General features: G+C 37.2%; 1 protein-coding gene across 1 annotated transcript in view; it reads right to left on the bottom strand.

Moving 5' to 3' along the window:
* Window positions 1–17,701, bottom strand: part of LOC123767143 (neuronal acetylcholine receptor subunit alpha-7) — a 139,813-nt gene that overhangs the window by 33,736 nt on the left and 88,376 nt on the right. The window contains exons 7-8 of the mRNA XM_069304984.1: window positions 5,448–5,523; window positions 181–375 (exon numbers count right to left, since the gene is read on the bottom strand). Of these exons, the coding sequence (XP_069161085.1) occupies window positions 181–375; window positions 5,448–5,523 (271 nt within the window). The remainder of the gene's footprint in view (window positions 1–180; window positions 376–5,447; window positions 5,524–17,701) is intronic.

The raw sequence follows: 17,701 nt of genomic DNA, 5'->3' as shown, positions 1-17,701 counted from the left end.
TAAGAAAACATTCGATATGATATAATAAAGAGCGTAATGGGATGAGTTACATATACTCTGAGCATATTATCTAAGGCACCCATTGATCAAAATGAAAGAAAACGAATTAGGTATGGTTCACAGAAAATGGACATATATAAATGTTTACCTTCTGACTAAGCTTAACCTACGAGGTCTTACCTAATGTGAGCTTCTCCCCGGAGTCTGGGGGTAAGGTGAACCCTAGCAACGCCATGGACGAAATGAGAACACAGGGCATGATGAGGTTGCTGAAGTAATAGAGCGTCCGTCGCCGTATGTGGATCTGGAAGGTCACGTCCACATAGATCTCTGGACAACATGTGTAGGAAAGTGTGTTCCTCTTCCCAGGTACAGCTGTGTGTGGAGAAATTAGTTGATCTCGTTAGTACTCTGGCTATTTGTATTTATAAATGTCTTTTTATATGTATATATTGAACATTATTTCATCTCTGGATAATTCTATGGCTGGTTAATTCATCTATTTATGGGAATGCAATTGCAAAAACTCTTACAAAAAAAAGTTTATATATCTAGAATTAATAAATATTATAAATAAATAAATAAATAAGTTTATAAATCTAGAATAAAGACGATACTTTTTATGTTAAAAATAATTATAATTATTTTTAAATCATTAGATTTATTTATTTAATTAACAGAATCTGAATAATTATAATTATTTAGATTAAAAAATAATTCTAATTCATAATAATTCTAACTAATTATTATATACACATAATATAATTTTTAAAAATCACTAAATACAGGATAAAAAATATCGATTAAGAAAACAAGGATCTCATGAATTTTGTAGCTGAAGAAGATAAACGACATGAATTTTGCTATATTTCGTAAACTTTACTCGTAAAAAGTTATTAGACATCCAAACTTGAAAGTCAAAACTAGCCACTGTTCGTACTGATTTTATCATCCTGGAGCACCATATATGTCTTAAGCACTATATACATGTCGCCAGCACCATATATACATGTTACCAGCACCATATATACATATCGCCAGCACCATATATGAACAACCCACTTTATTGTTGACCAGACCACACACTAGAAATTGAAGGGACGACGACGTTTCGACTCAAGTCACAATCGACTTGAGAATGGTCCAGGACGGACCGAAACGTCGTCGTCCCTTCAATTTCTAGTGTGTGGTCTGGTCAACATACTTCAGCCACGTTATTGTGACTCATCGCCTGCATATGAACCCACTTTAGAACCCAGTATTCACCCAGTTACTTTCTGAGTTAAAATTTATCCACATACAATCAATCAATTCCATGGTCCTCATAGACATGTAGCTTGAACCTCAGTCTTTTTGAGCTTAATGAGAAGTGTGATTGAGACTTTAACCAAAATTCTTTCTCTCAAAGCTACAATTCTCCGCTTCTTAACTTGAATATCCAGCTTTTTATACCTCGTCTATATAACCTCAAACACTAAAATAAATACTATTAATGCAGTTAAAATGATTAATTAGTTAAACAAAATATCGCAACGAAATACATAGTGTTTCCAGTCTACTTAAGTCTGTCCGTCCTAAACTTCGGTTTTCTTTGATATTTTAAGTAGTCTAAAAGTGTAGTGTAGTCTAAATTCTGGTGTAATCTCCGTTTACAACACAATTAATAACACCAGCATCACTTACAACACAAATAACCCCATCAACAGCACTAAGACCCACCAGTAGTACTGAATAACCCCTGACAACATTAATATCGTCCCTAGCACCCTCAGTACTATATGGCTGATTTAGTCAGTGGCAGTAGTCAGTAGTAACGCCATTCACACCAGTAATACCAGCCCCCTTTAGCAATTATCAGCCTTACCACTATCTCTTTAATCCCTAGCAACACCACTAATACCAGCTTCACCAAGGAATAACCATAAAATCCACCATACCAATGACACCAGCAACACCTGAAAATATTGGCAGCGCCAGGGACCACTGCGTAGCTTTGAGTTCCTGGGAAATAAGTCATATTAAACTTATGGGTCCAAAGTATAGAAAAATTATTGTTTACCCATAAACATATGGGGACAAGGGACAAGGTCCCTTCTTTTGGGGGAGAAAAGGACAAGTAAAATTTGAGTAGATATTATGGAGTAAATATTGTGGATTAAACATGGAGTTATTCCATAATGGCAAAAGTTGCCAAAAGTTGAACACTCTAAGAGTGTTCATGTTCATGTAATACTCATCATATAGTGAACGGAGAGGGAAACAATATTTATTAGTGTTATTTCTGGCGAGAGTCATTATTATTACTATAATAACTTTTTTTCAGAAACGTCAATATAGAATATTCAATAGATAAATGTGTATATTGAAGCCATTATTGAAAATAGTAAATGAAATCACTGGAGAATAACGAGTATGTGTGGTTTCACGTATACTGCCTAAAAGTTTACATAAATAATCAATAGTTTATGTTTCATACATGAGAAACATTACTATATATTTTTATTAACTTAAGCTAAAACAAATGCTAGTTATAAACACCATAGAATGAATGAGATATGGGGGCTGGAAAAACAGTTATGGGTATTAAATTTTGTCCATATCCCTCCTAAAGCACAACTATATAAATATGATCTATTGAAGAACCATTTTCACCACATTTTCACACAAAATACGCGTTACTGTTAGCTTTCGGACAGTTATACTGGTCTCGATATAGAAAATCTCTCAGTTGAAAGGCAGTGTCTAATGGAACAGTTTCACCATGAACTCTCAAAATCATTCGACGCCATTTCTCTTTCTTTCCTGTTGTTTACATAAAACCTTTCACAAACATTTGGTTTCAAAATTGCTTTCAAGTATTTTTTTCTCCCCACGTTGTTCCTCTAATGGTGCATATTTTTTAATGTGACTTGCTATTTTTATACAGAATTCTGCACAATATTTTTGTAATTACTGAAATATTCTAGACTTGATAACACAAGATATATATATATATATATATATATATATATATATATATATATATATATATATATATATATATATATATATATATGTATATATATATATATATATATATATATATATATATATATATATATATATATATATATATATATATATATATATATATATATATATATATATATATATATATATATATATGTAGGTTGAAAATATTCTTCAGATTCACGAGGTTAGGAAAATGATGATGACGGTGATGAGGAAGGTTAAAGTTGGAATGATTATCTGGCTTTCGAGAGGATATTAGAAAAAAGATCAACGATAACATGGAGTGATTCCTGATCAGGAATCGAACGCCAACCAGCAATAATCAAGAGCCCCGCTGTTCAGGCGAGTCCAAATGGATCAGATAACTAACTTACTTCTCCGAAACTTCATATCTTAAAAAAAAATCTAATTTGCCTTCTTCGCGAGTCCCTCTTTCACAGCTGGAAAAAAACAATTACGAGGAACGCTATTTATTGTACGAGTTCTCCCGACCTTATATGCTGTGTCAGGGATTATTAGACGTCTTCTGTGTATTTGGTGTGTGCTGCATATTGAAGTTCATCCCCATAACTATTAGGTTACAGTCGTCTCTACAGCACTATGTCGGTCGTCATATCCACAGCCAATATGTTGCGGCTCATATCTTTAGCTACTATGTGGTCGTTTATTCACCCGAACATTATATTCCAGTTTTAAAATATCTGCTCAGGAAGATGCAAGGTTGATGCAAATCAAAGGTAGTCACAGACATTGTAGGGTGGGGCTGTAGAAGTAGGATATCATACAAGTAGATGTTCCACAGACGAGGTCACGTCACACTTCCCTGATGTAAGTAGGTTAGATTAGCATTTTAAAAGCACTACAATCCCCTGTGGCTGATTGTTTAATAAATCACTGAACTATATGCTTACCAGACCTCTAACCCTGTCCCATGGAGGACAGAAGAAAGTGTATATATTCTGGTTAGTTTTGCAAATGTATGACCACGTCTAAGGTAAAATATATATATATATATATATATATATATATATATATATATATATATATATATATATATATATATATATATATATATATATATATATATATATATAAAATACGCTGGGAGTACACTTGCCTGTGCCCTGGTGTGCCCACAGGGGGACCAATAATTGGCATTCGTCTGGTAGATTCGGTAAACTAAATCCTTTTCCTATAACTAATAAAAAAATAGTCACAGAATAAGTAGACAAACTATGATTTAGGAGGCAGACGAATTTCTATCATTCTTTACCAACATTTATCTTCCAATGATATGGAACCACATAAGACCTTCCCTTGCTAATGAAAGTTTAAGAAAGACACACTAATGTTATCATCACTTAATTTCTCAGTCTCGGCTAATTTAAGTTTACACCAAAATCATCCGCGATTAATATAATCTCACGAGTCAAATTTAAGTTCACGTTTTTGCCCACCACCACTAATTCAACTTCGTAACTTAAGGGAGAAATGGAAAAGTTGTGAGAAGGAGAGATAATTATTGAAGAATAAGGAAAAGAATGAACAGAGGGAGGAAATTAGATGCGACTCAGCAAGGAGGGCCAATCACCGAAGGTTATTAACGATGTGAGGGGGAAGTCGTTAAGCCTCAGCAGTTACGAGGGAGTAACGATACTGAGGGAGGGGGGGAGATGAGAGAATCTCAGCAAGGGAAGATGAGAGATATTCCGAGAGAAGGAAGACGAGAGAAAATATTAAGCGACGGGATATAAGAAATTCTGAGCAAAGAGAGTTGGGAGATGCTAAGTATATGGAGATAAGAAATGCTGAATGAAGGATGATCAGATATATTAACCGATGGGAAATATGAGATACCGAACGATGGAGAGATGAGAGACGTTGTACGAGCGAAGATGGGAGGAGATGCCGAGCAAAGGAGAGATATCAAAGTCACCATAACCCCCACTGTTCTACCTAAAGCCTGCAGACCCTTAAACCCTAAAGTCCTTAATGATCTTAAAGCCTACTAAGCACACGTCTATCAAACTTCCACAGGTGAATCGGAGGTCCATAGGTCTACTAGAAGCCCCCACGCCAACCAAAAGCCCAAAGATCTGCTAGTAGAACCCAGGTCAACCAACCAGCTTCCGGTAAACAAAAGTCTGCCTGAAGTATACTGCCCTATCAGAAATATATTGTTCTACTAGCAGCATACTTCCAACAGCACAGAGACCAACCAATCCGCACTAAATGTAGCCATCAGTCTCCAGAAAGCCTGTCAGTCTTACCAGCTAAGTTTTAGACCTAGCTTAGCTAACTCTCAGAGGTTAAAGATACGTTTCGTGCGTATTTAAAATAATGTCGAAATTTTAGAATATACTGTGTAAAAAGAGAAGAATGCAAGCAGATTGAGTGAAAAAGTATATATACCCAAAAGTGACACATACACTCACCTATAAGGTCCCACTCGCCGTTGGTGATATATCCACTCAGGTCACCGCCTTCATCATTATTCATCTGGAGATCAATCTGCAAAGGAGAATAATGCCAGTGAAAGTAACAGTCGTGCAAAGGCACTAAATTATCGTTTCCAGTTAATATTGAGACCCCACAAGCCTCTTCTTCGAGGCTTGGGGGGTCCCTACAAACAACCAGAGGTGATAGTCCTAATACATGTAATATATGTTATGTGTTGATAGAAAATGAAAATAATGTTAGAAGTGTTTACAAATGAAACTGACTGCTCTTGGGTCTCTGGTTTGCTATGTAAACGTCTAACCCATCTCCTTCAGGACCTTGAGAGAACTGGTACCGAGAAGTCAAGCGTCTCGTAGCCAATTGAAAGAAACTTGAAATAATGTACTGCGGCATTTTACTTACTGCGTTTTCTAGCTCGCCCTGAAAGTGGCGTCCCATCCACCTTCAGATACTCTCTAGTGTAGATAAGTCTTAGTTAATGAAGATCCACATGTGGAGCTCCAGACATTTTATTTATTATCTCTACAATATTGTAGGGAATGATAGTGTCCAGAATTCAGAAAGTATTCAGAAGTGTTCACATCTGGACACTTCTGAATACTTTCTTGTATGAATACTATCTGTAATATCCTGTTGACATCCTCACATTTTAAATTGACATTTACAGTCAGCCATCTTTTATCCTCAAATTCATCACCAGTTCCTTATATGACGTTGTTCTCGTAATCTATCTGTGAACCAACAATTTGTGTTTAGTTGTTTTAACTGCAATGGCAGACTGCTCTCCGATTTACTCCTGAATGGCTACAGATTCCGCTCTCTATTTTGTATTTAGTAGTTTGGCCATTCCCTAATGCTTAATAGCTTTGCAGGCGATGAGTCACAATAACGTGGCTGAAGACAATCGACTTGAGAATGGTCCAGGACGGACCGAAACGTCGTCGTCTCTTCAATTTTTAGTGTGTGGTTTGGTCAACTTAATAGCTTTGAATCTTTATATCGTTGGTAAAACAATGGGGGGGGGGGAGGATGTTTTATGCTCTCCAATGAGCTTCTTTTAAATGATGAGAAACTTCTAGCCTTTTTTTTTACAGCTTTTCATGTTGAAGAAGTTCTTAAATTGTATTTATATATACTTTCTCAAAACACAGCATCCTAATTTCCTCAAGATGCTGACACATGAATGAGTGTTTTCTCAATAGTGATGAAAAGTAATTCCGGGGTGTTAGATAGTCAAAATGTGGATAAGTGCCGAAGATTGATAGGGTTCTTTGGTCTCGGATCTCTGTGTCTCTTCTCTCTCTCTTCTAATGTCTCATTATCTCATTGTTTCTCGTTTGTGGCATGGCTTGGCTGACTGTCAAGCTGTCGACCTTCTCTTCCTTTAATGTTCTAAATTCTATGTATTCTTTGGCTTATATGAATATCAATCTTATATTATTGTTTTTAATCTTACACCCGTCTTACCATATCGTCTAATAAATTTTATATTAAAAAAATCGTCTTTGTAAGTTTGACTATGTTCAGGTGTTTTTATGTCTCAAAATTTTGAAGATTTTGGATTTTTCTATCCTACATTTCATTTTTGCTCTCTTATTATCTATCTGCTTTCTCTCTTTTTAAGATAAGAATATGGTTCATAAGGTCTGTCAAATGACGTAACTGATGAAACTGCAAGCAAGAGCCGTTGTCCTGCCTCAGCTCAGTAGGAACCCTACTCCTAAAGACCCATATTTCTCTCTTTATCTCTTTCTCTCTCTCTCTCTCTCTCTCTCTCTCTCTCTCTCTCTCTCTCTCTCTCTCTCTCTCTCTCTCTCTCTCTCTCTCCTCTCTCTCTCTCTCTCTCTCTCTCTCTCTCTCTCTCTCTCTCTCTCTCTCTCTCTCTCTCTCTCTCTCTCTCTCTCTCTCTCTCTCTCTCTCTCTTTCTCTCTCTCTCTCTCTCTCTCTCTCTCTCTCTCTCTCTCTCTCTCTCTCTCTCTCTCTCTCTCTCTCTCTCTCTCTCTCTCTCTCTCTCTCTTTCTCTCTCTCCTCTCTCTCTCTCTCTCTCTCTCTCTCTCTCTCTCTCTCTCTCTCTCTCTCTCTCTCTCTCTCTCTCTCTCTCTCTCTCTCTCTCTCTCTCTCTCTCTCTCTCTCTCTCTCTCTCTCTCTCTCTCTCTCTCTCTCTCTCTCTCTCTCTCTCTCTCTCTCTCTCTCTCTCTCTCTCTCTCTCTCTCTCTCTCTCTCTCTCTCTCTCTCTCTCTCTCTCTCTCTCTCTCTCTCTCTCTCTCTCTCTCTCTCTCTCTCTCTCTCTCTCTCTCCTCTCTCTCTCTCTCTCTCTCTCTCTCTCTCTCTCTCTCTCTCTCTCTCTCTCTCTCTCTCTCTCTCTCTCTCTCTCTCTCTCTCTCTCTCTCTCTCTCTCTCTCTCTCTCTCTCTCTCTCTCTCTCTCTTCTCTCTCTCTCTCTCTCTCTCTTCTCTCTCTCTCTCTCTTTACTGAGACTGTATCTTTCACTCCGCTGCTACTCTGCTACCAAAAGCGAAGGGAAAGACGGGTCTTGTAAGCAAACTTTTAATCAAGTGTTCTTCTCCTTCATCACGGCCGCCTTACCCCCAAGACTCTCCGGGGCGCTAAACATTTTTCTTCCCCTTTATCGCGTCTTAATCTGCGAGAGTGGTCATGGGAACTGCTAACACGTGCTCAGGTTTTATACTTTATGTTACCAAATTATTCACCGCAGACAAGATTATGATCTTCTATTTTAAGCAATATTTCGTGTTTCCCAATTCCTGATTTAGATACTGTTTCCCTCGGTGGCTGAATCGTAGTTTTGTGTTCTTTATTTAATTAATAACTGAAAACGTGTAGACACTAAAAGACGAAGAATATCCAATGAAATTTGTACGCTGAAAGTCCTTAAAAATTAAATCGGTAGATACTGTTGAAACGCTTATGATTTTTCTGATATTACCTCAAATTAGATTTATATAAGATATAATATTATTTACGCATAATTGATTCACGTGTTTAGGGGGATTATTCTTTCATCAAGGGAAATTATTTTTAATTAACCTACTAGAATTCAATGACAAGATATCAACGACCACGCATTAGAGAAAAATATAGTTGGACGATATCTTCAGGGTGCTGCCAGAAAAGCCTTCGCCACTCTTCTACACCAGAACATCTTACACAAACTGGGAAACCAAATGGAATAACCAACAAAGTGCAGGACTGGGAGAAAAAATACTTATCATCTAGCAGGACGCAAAAAAACATGAGTATAAATTGGACAGAAGTAACAGGCTGTTTACTCATGGCTCTGTATTAGGACCCACACTGCTGCTGGTTCATGTCGTTGACATAAATGGAAAAGCGCTATCGTCAGCACTTGATTCTATCTATCGTGCTATCGTCGTCAGCACAACAATGTTTGACGATGATGCCAAACAGATGAGGCGAATTAAAACAGAGGAGGATTTCAGAATAGTCCAGTTGACCTGAAATACCATAGATAAATAGTTTGAGAAACGGCTTCTCGCAATTTATCCAACTAAAAGAAAGGCGATTTCCTTGTATGCGATTTAGAACAGGCGTTAGATGACTTCAACGGTAGTTCAAGATGATGGGAGGGCAAGTGTGTAAAATGTTTTTCATACATCAACAGTGGGTTTCGTAGCAGGATTATCGAGTATTTGGCTAAATGTTAATGGGGTCAGGATACAACTCATAACTGATTACCTTCGAGTTGTATTTCTGTAAATGATTCACCAACATACTGCATATACAAATAATAGTCAAACAAAAACAAAAAACCTAACCTGTCCTAGGGCAAACTATACACAATATTATAATATATTCATTAATTTTCATATGTTGATCAGTTCCGATTTTGGTTGCACAATAAGGTCAATTGGCTAATGTGTATTCAGAAATATCCATAACCTTTACGAGCCTGAAATTGGGCTGCGAGTTGTGTGTAGTCTTATATTTGTATAAATACGTCTGGTGACTGACTTTACAAACATTTAGTAAATGTTTATGAGGACGAGCTGATGTAGTGTTTATGAGGACAGGCTGATGTAGTGTTTACGATAAAGGCTGAAAATTGAATGAAAGATAACAACAATACGAACTATCAACAACTTGGATGGAATAGTAAATAATTTGTACATTACTGCAATCGTGTACCCGCGGCCCTTTGCTTTGAAGACAACGAGCTTGATCAACCTAATGTGATCGAGTTATGTTCTGTCCTTGGAAACGTGTTTGGAAGGAGTTTGGTGCGTAAGTATGCAAGGAAGGGCTCCGAGGACGCTGGATGAATGATGGTCAGATGATTGGCTGCAAGCGGCATGAATCAGCCAATAAAAAGATGACCCGAGGTCACGTGATGAACTAGAGGGACGTGCGTCACATCCAATTAGTTAGGAGGACATCAGTGTTGCTTAAGCGGTCTTACGGGAAGGTCGCGTCATGGTCAGCTCCAGGAATTTAGTAGAATTTTGATTGCACGCTACGTCAAGTTGCAACGAACCGTCGACGATGACAGATATACGCTAAGACTGACCTATTACATCTACTTGGAAAAGATTTTCGTCTAGTTCTTCAAAGTTGCTGTGCAACCCATTAAACCGATGACAGTCGGGAGACTGCCAAAAATAAGCTGGAAAAGAGAGCAGTGTGTGTGGTAGCTGTCCTGGCCTACAAGAGTCGACAGAGCTTGAGGTAACGATGCAGTTCAAGGACAATCCTGCTGCTTGACTTCGTGACCAGTGCAAGTGTTACACCAGGAAGTGTAGAGCGTGTGTGATCATCTACGACTTTGTAGTGTAGTGCAGTGTAGCAGTGACATTAAAGGCATAAAGAGAATCGCTGGAAGTGACGCCGAAAGCGCGCTTCTGGAGTCGCGAAACAGGACGTCAGGTGTGTGTGTGTGTGCGCAGGTGTGGAGGTCACATCATCTGCACACCTGTTGACGCAGACGACGACAAGCGGGAAGCTGGTCATATAAGTCAGGTAAATCACGAAGCCCCACTATTCCTCCCCCACCATTGAATTAGGTCGTCGTAAGGGACTTATTACGATGTTCCTTTATTATTATAAATATTGATGTAATTACTGTGAATGACTATTTTGTATGTATTTTCCAGTGTATGACGATTGATGTTGATGCTGTGAAGTGAATAATATTTTAGGTGGCATTAAGCTTAATAGCAGAAGTCTATTCACAGTTGACCGAGAACATCACTGCAATATTGTTTCGGAGAAGCTAGAGGACAAGAGGTATGACGTCCGGAGAGTCGGGGGATACCATTTGAGATTCTTATTCTCAAATCCCGACATCTGGACAGTGGGAACATCATTTGATATTTTTTATTCAACTTCTTTCCACTCAGGCGAGGGGCCTGAAATGAAACCAGAGTCCCTGTGTGGCTGTGTTATCAAGACGGAAAATGTAACGGTATAATTGATTATATTACGTGGGTGAGGTTGTTCAATGAAATGAGGTTTGCAATATTGCCATTGCATGATAATTCTTACGTTGGAATTTATTAACGGATATTCGTTTTCCTTTTTGTGTGGTGAAGACAAATTGATAGGCGAAATAATGATGCCTGTTAAGACACTTTCGGTTAATGATGTAATTCTCAAGGCGCCTGTGGAAGGCTGATAACGAACCTTACTCTTCGCATAAACCTCAAATATATTGTTGGTGTGTAAGTTAACGCAAAGTGGTAGTTCATTCACGGTTGCTTTCAAGAAGATTTGTTCTGTTTTTTTTTTATGGAGTGAAGTCCTCAGTAGTCTAGATGTGTTCTCGTGGTGATGCCTCTCTCAAAGCAGCGAGAAAAATATTTACAGTAAGTTTCGACTGGCAAGGTTAAATATACATGATGTGGCCTGGAGCGTGTATATTAGGTTTCAAGAGAAAGTTAATGATATTACTTAACTTTTTCTTTGAGGGGGTAGTTAAACAATATTACCAGTCCCGCGAGATGTTATTATTCCGATATATCACGATCCTTAAAAGCCATGTTCCATTAGAGTGTTTTCTGACTTTGGTCGCCAAAGACTAACGATATCGGTGGAAATTTTATGAAATAAGAACAAACATAAACTGTTAAGAACATTAAATGAAACTAGGCAGAAATTTGATTAATTACAGCAAGACGTAAATAATCTAGCAGCATACAGTTACCTATTTAGAGAATCTTCTGTAATGAGAAGTTCTCGTGAGTTTATAACTGCGTTATTAAACAGAAACTAGTATATGTGTAGGTGCAGACCTGAGTACAATTAGATAAGACGAATAATTGTTTCTGAATACGATACAGAACCAGTTTAAAAATACAATTGGCTAAATGGGCATACCCACTTTTGGACAGTAAGCCCCAAAGATCTCAGTATATAGGCAAGCCAACAACGTCTATTTCTAGGCGATTAACAATGCTCAGACAACAGGGCTCCATCAAGGAACATATAATCTCTTCTCGCAACCAGACCATCACCAGAGAAATTTTAACAAACAACACAGAAATCATCGATAGCTACAGTGATAGCAGGAGACTCGACATCAGCGAGGCCCTACACATCAAAAAGTCAACACCAGCAATCAACAGCCAATTAACGCATAACTATATTCTACCCACTTCAAAACCCCGAACCAACAAATAAGCAGCAAGAGAAAATATGAACCAATAGGCCTTCTGTAATTACTTTCATTCTTCTGTTCTCATATTCAATATATATATATATATATATATATATATATATATATATATATATATATATATATATATATATATATATATATATATATATATTTATATATATATATATATATATATATATATATATATATATATATATATATATATATATATATATATCCATAATATATATATATATTATGTTGATATATATATATATATATATATCAACAGGTTTTACATACCATACGCAACAAGTGGTTCTCTAAAATGCACCTTCCTCCACAATACCTCTGGGGTTTGGTGGTTGGATAAGTGAGCATTTCACCTTTGCTGAAGAGGACAGGCTGCGTTAATTAGCCTCCAGAGCCGGATAGGCTTTAGGCTCAACCCAAAGCCAAATGTTTTACTGGTACAGGAATTATAATTGGCAAAGAAACTCTCTCAACCGTTTTGTAAAATGTTTGAATTGGACAAGAAAGTAAACGTTTACCTGAATATTCTGATTGCTCTTGTACAGTAGCATGTCTAAATGGATTTTCACTGTTGTTCACTGCGAACTAGAATTGAAGTCTCGCTTGCTATTAAATATATATACTATGATAACTAGTAACGTGGAAGCAAAAAAATTGCTATTTACCTAAGTGCCATCAACCTGGACATTCTCTGAGCTGAGTCAAACCTGCCCCAAGCAAGTAGAAATAAAATTACGTCAGTAACAAATAACAGAGAAGGGCTACGGGAACACACACATTTCTATGTATATAAATTGTTGTGACATTAGAATTTAATCTGAATATATATAGAACAATAGTTTGGAACTGAATCTGACACCTTAAGGTTATGTCATGTATGTGTTGGGAATCAGGGTCGACCCAAGCTCAGCTGTCTGTCTGTCTGTCTGTCTGTCTCTCTGTCTGTCTGTCTGTCTGTCTGTCTGTCTGTCTGTCTGTCTGTCTGTCTGTCTGTCTGTCTGTCTGTCTGTCTGTCTGTCTCTTTCTTACAGACAGTAATCCATGTTAATGCTGCAGTATAACTTACGAATTTAAAAATTCAATAAAATAAAGCTAAAATGCTTTGCAATCGGTATCACTGACAGAATATTCGGTAATTTCGAACAAGGAAACAGTGATTCAGAAAGTTCAACCAGGAATTGCTACAGAACATGAAATGATTGTTACTGTGTTATCAATGATTGCAACAGTAGCAAATAGTGCTTGCACTAGTGCAAATCATTATTGCAACAGTACAACCAGGAAATATTACAGTACCATAACACAAACGGAAAAAGAGAGTATTAATAAAGACTTTATCGCAATAAATACTTATTGATATGTCAGAGGTTCCTCCTTGGAGATCAACCAAGGCCATTCCAACCCCCCTTTTCCATGGCGAAAATCCTATTTTAAAAGAAAAAGAAAATCAATATTATGCACTCGCTTAGTTTGAGGATTTGAATCATCTGTCTGCGGACAGTTCAAGATAGAGTATCATGTGACGATATCATTTTAAAACATAATTTCCAATTTTTATACTTTGAACTAATGCTCGACTATATATATATAATGTCAGGATTTTAATATTTTAGTGTATAGCTTCAGCCAAACAGGAATTTTGTGTGTCCGGCTTTGCATTATTCTCATTATATTGAATAATATCTTCTGTCATTAATCCATTGAAAAAAAGCGAACAAAATATAATAACAATTGGAAAAAGAAGCAAATATTATATATACATTATATGCAAAGTGAAAAATTAAATCTCACAGAAAATGAATTTTAATTAAGGGTCCGTGAATAATCCGAAGCTGAAAGCAATTAAATCAAACGTGCGCTGTATGAGATAATCTACATTTTTATGAAGCAGTAGAGAGCGAGAGAGAGAGAGAAGGAACTGGGCCGCGACCGGCGGGATCCGAGTCGCTTCCAGAAGAACCAGACCAGTGACCGTGAACCAGAACCATGAACGAGAACACCAACCGTAAACGAGAACCATGTAGGAAGAACACCTCACCACTTAGTGACCTTTGTACACCGTTTCCGTGTTGTAGTAGGAAATGAATTTTTGCATTAACATTATTTTTTCCTCCTAAATAAATAGTGGTCCCAGGCTCGATTGCTGCACTGGACGGAGAAGTTAGGTCACTTTTCCTATCACCTGAATGCCTCCGGTAGCCCAACAGTAAACTGGCACCCGGGTACTAGGCACCTATTGTGGGTGGCATCATGGGAAAGGACAGTCGTTGACCTAACTGTATGCCTAAAAGGCTTCAAGTCTTCGACAATGTGAGACGGAGACCCATATCAAGAGTGGGTACAAAGACTATTGAGCGGCATTATAGTGGGAATCTGCAAGGTTGTTTTCTTCGAACCTATACATACAAATTAAAAATGAGATTGTATCCTTTCTTTCTTTGTCGGTCTGTATATACATTTCCGTCTTTAAAAACTGCCTCACTAGCTGGTCTTGAGGTGTGAGGTGTGACAAGCTTCTAACTTGATCCTATTTTATCCCCGCTAACTAACTGAGGCCGATTCGGTCTAGTCTCAGTGTGTTCAAGTTGTTCCAGTTGATTCGCTCCATTCCAATTTAAGCACCCCAATTTGCTATTATCGATAGCATCCCAAATGAGATATAATTAAGTATGACCAAAACAGCCAAAGTGCTGTTGCGACTGGAAAGGGATATATATATATATATATATATATATATATATATATATATATATATATATATATATATATATATATATATATATATATATATATATATATATATATATATATATATATATATATATATATATATATATATATATATATATATATATGTCGTACCTAGTAGCCAAAACTCACTTTTTGGCCTACTATTCAAGGCCCGATTTGCCTAATAAGCCAAGTTTTCCTGAATTAATATATTTTTTCTAATTTTTTTCTTATGAAATGATAAAGCTACCCATTTCATTATGTATGAGGTCAATTTTTTTTATTGGAGTTATATATATATATATATATATATATATATATATATATATATATATAAATATATATATATATATATATATATATATATATATATATATATATATATATATATATATATATATATATATTAGTATATTTTGGTAGCAGTCTTTCCTGTAGACATATATTATTAAATATGACCGAAAAAGTAAGATTAATAATTCTAACACGAATTTTCTCAATCTTTCGTACATTTCTTTTCACTGTTGGTGGTAATTCAAAAATCAATTCTCCAAAATTCATTTTTATTTCTAGTCTGACGCGACACTTGAGTGCGTTTCGTAAAACTTATTACATTTTCGTATTGAAAACGTAATAAGTTTTACGAAATGCGCTCAAGTGTCGCGTCAGACTAGAAATAAAAATGAATTTTTGGAGAATTGATTTTTGAATTACCACCAACAGTGAAAAGAAATGTACGAAAGATTGAGAAAATTCGTGTTAGAATTATTAATCTTACTTTTTCGGTCATATTTAATAATATATATATATATATATATATATATATATATATATATATATATATATATATATATATATATATATATATATATATATATATATATATTTTGTCCAGGGATATGTTGTTTTTCAGCCGTATCCGGTATATGAAGGGAACGAGACTGTGATTACGCGATCGACGAAAAACAGCTGGACAAAATGTGAGATCACTTTGTTTGTGATATGTTTACGAAAACTTTACTACTACACACCCACAGACGTATAAAAGACTCATGATTTAAATACATTTGTAAAATTGAAACTTGCTTATCTTTTGAACAAAAGAGAACCTACTTATTACTTACTTGATCTGTACAGTAGTGAGGTTGAAAAAATAAAGCCACGAGATGTTAAATAAGTGTATAATAAACTCGTTTCAGTAATAATAATCGAAACAACGCCAACGCTAATGATGTTATTGAAACACTCACTGCTCTTGGCACAGCTACACACAACACCACGATTAACGATGTTACAGACACAGGTATATTGACCAGATTACACACTAGAAGGTGAAGGGACGACGACGTTTCGGTCCGTCTTGGACCATTCACAAGTCACAATCGACTTGAGAATGGTCCAGGACGGATCGAAACGTCGTCGTCCCTTCACCTTCTAGCATGTGGTCTGGTCAACATAATTTAGCCACGTTATTGTGACTCATCGCTGACACAGGTATATACACACAAAACGAAACTTCAACGTTGCAGCATCGTTTGAACCAGTTTTAACACCACCTGACAAGTTGTAGCAACCAATATATCAAGTGGTAAAAACGTCATAAAAACGTTGTAACAAGATGTAACAACTTTATTACTTGTTGCGACAATCGGAAAATAGTGACAGTTACGTTGTGTGTGTTTGCAGGGATTAATCACCCTTGCAACAGCAAGTGCCTTGTTGCATGGATGCTACCTGGGACCAGAAGCATATTTACAACAGCTGCAATTACGCCACCATTCATGGTGTTAGAAAAACAGGTAACGAACGTGTAATTCCTACAGCAACATGACCATTTATGATGATAGAAGCCCTCACGCAACCACGGAAACAACACAGCCATAAATCTCATCACATAAACAGGAAACTTGTGTTAAAATAGTGTAGTAAGCTTGCCAGGTGGGGCCTGACGGCTGAGTGGATAGCGCTCGGGATTCATAATTCTAAGGTTCCGGGTTCGATCCTCCGGTGGAGGCGGAAAGAAATGGGGAAAGTTTATTTCACCCTGATGCATCTGTTCATCTTGCAGTAAATAGGTACCTGGGAGTTAGACAGCTTCTACCGGCGGCTTCCTGGGGATATGTAATCAAAACTAGGCCTTGTCGAAGACCGGGCCCCAAGGACGCTAAGCCCCGAAATCAGCTCAAGATCTCAGGATAACCTAAACAGCCTTGGACGGTTTATCAGGACGTGTCTGGCCAGAGGACGCCAGTCTTGTGAGCTGTCAACACACCTCAACACCCCTCAACACGCCTCAATATTACCACTGCTATCTCCTTCCCTACGATTCACCTCCCTCTCTCTCTGTCCTGCAATACCGGCCGAAATGAAACGTAGAAAGCGAACGGAGGTGGATTAATCAGAAGCTTACGTCTTCGTCTTAGTCCAGCATTAAAATTCGTAAACCTGTGCTAACAACCCCAGAACTCTATTTTATTTGTTGTCACTCCCACTTGCTGCTGCAGCTTACGGTCCAAAAGTCACTAAGAAGCCATAAAGTTGACCAGAAATCCAGTGACCATCTGGCTGACTCCCTGCGCGTGGAAGCCAGCAACGTAATTTACATGAAAACGCCTTAATTGGATGATTGCCTTAGGGTCGCGTTTCTCTCAAAGATCCAGTGCCAACAGTTGGAGCTGCTAAGATTACATACCAGCCCCTAAGTCGAGAAGTTTGCCGCTCACTAATTGAGCCAACTCCTCCAAAATTCACCAAACCTAAAGTGCCCATCGCCTTTTCTCAAACTTGCAAATTATCGCGTTTCCTCCAACTTCATAACACACACACGTAGATTTCT

Source organism: Procambarus clarkii, chromosome 53 (genome assembly GCF_040958095.1).
Source record: "Procambarus clarkii isolate CNS0578487 chromosome 53, FALCON_Pclarkii_2.0, whole genome shotgun sequence".
NCBI classification, from domain to species: Eukaryota; Metazoa; Arthropoda; class Malacostraca; order Decapoda; family Cambaridae; genus Procambarus; species Procambarus clarkii.
This window is presented reverse-complemented; position numbering and strand designations above follow the sequence as displayed.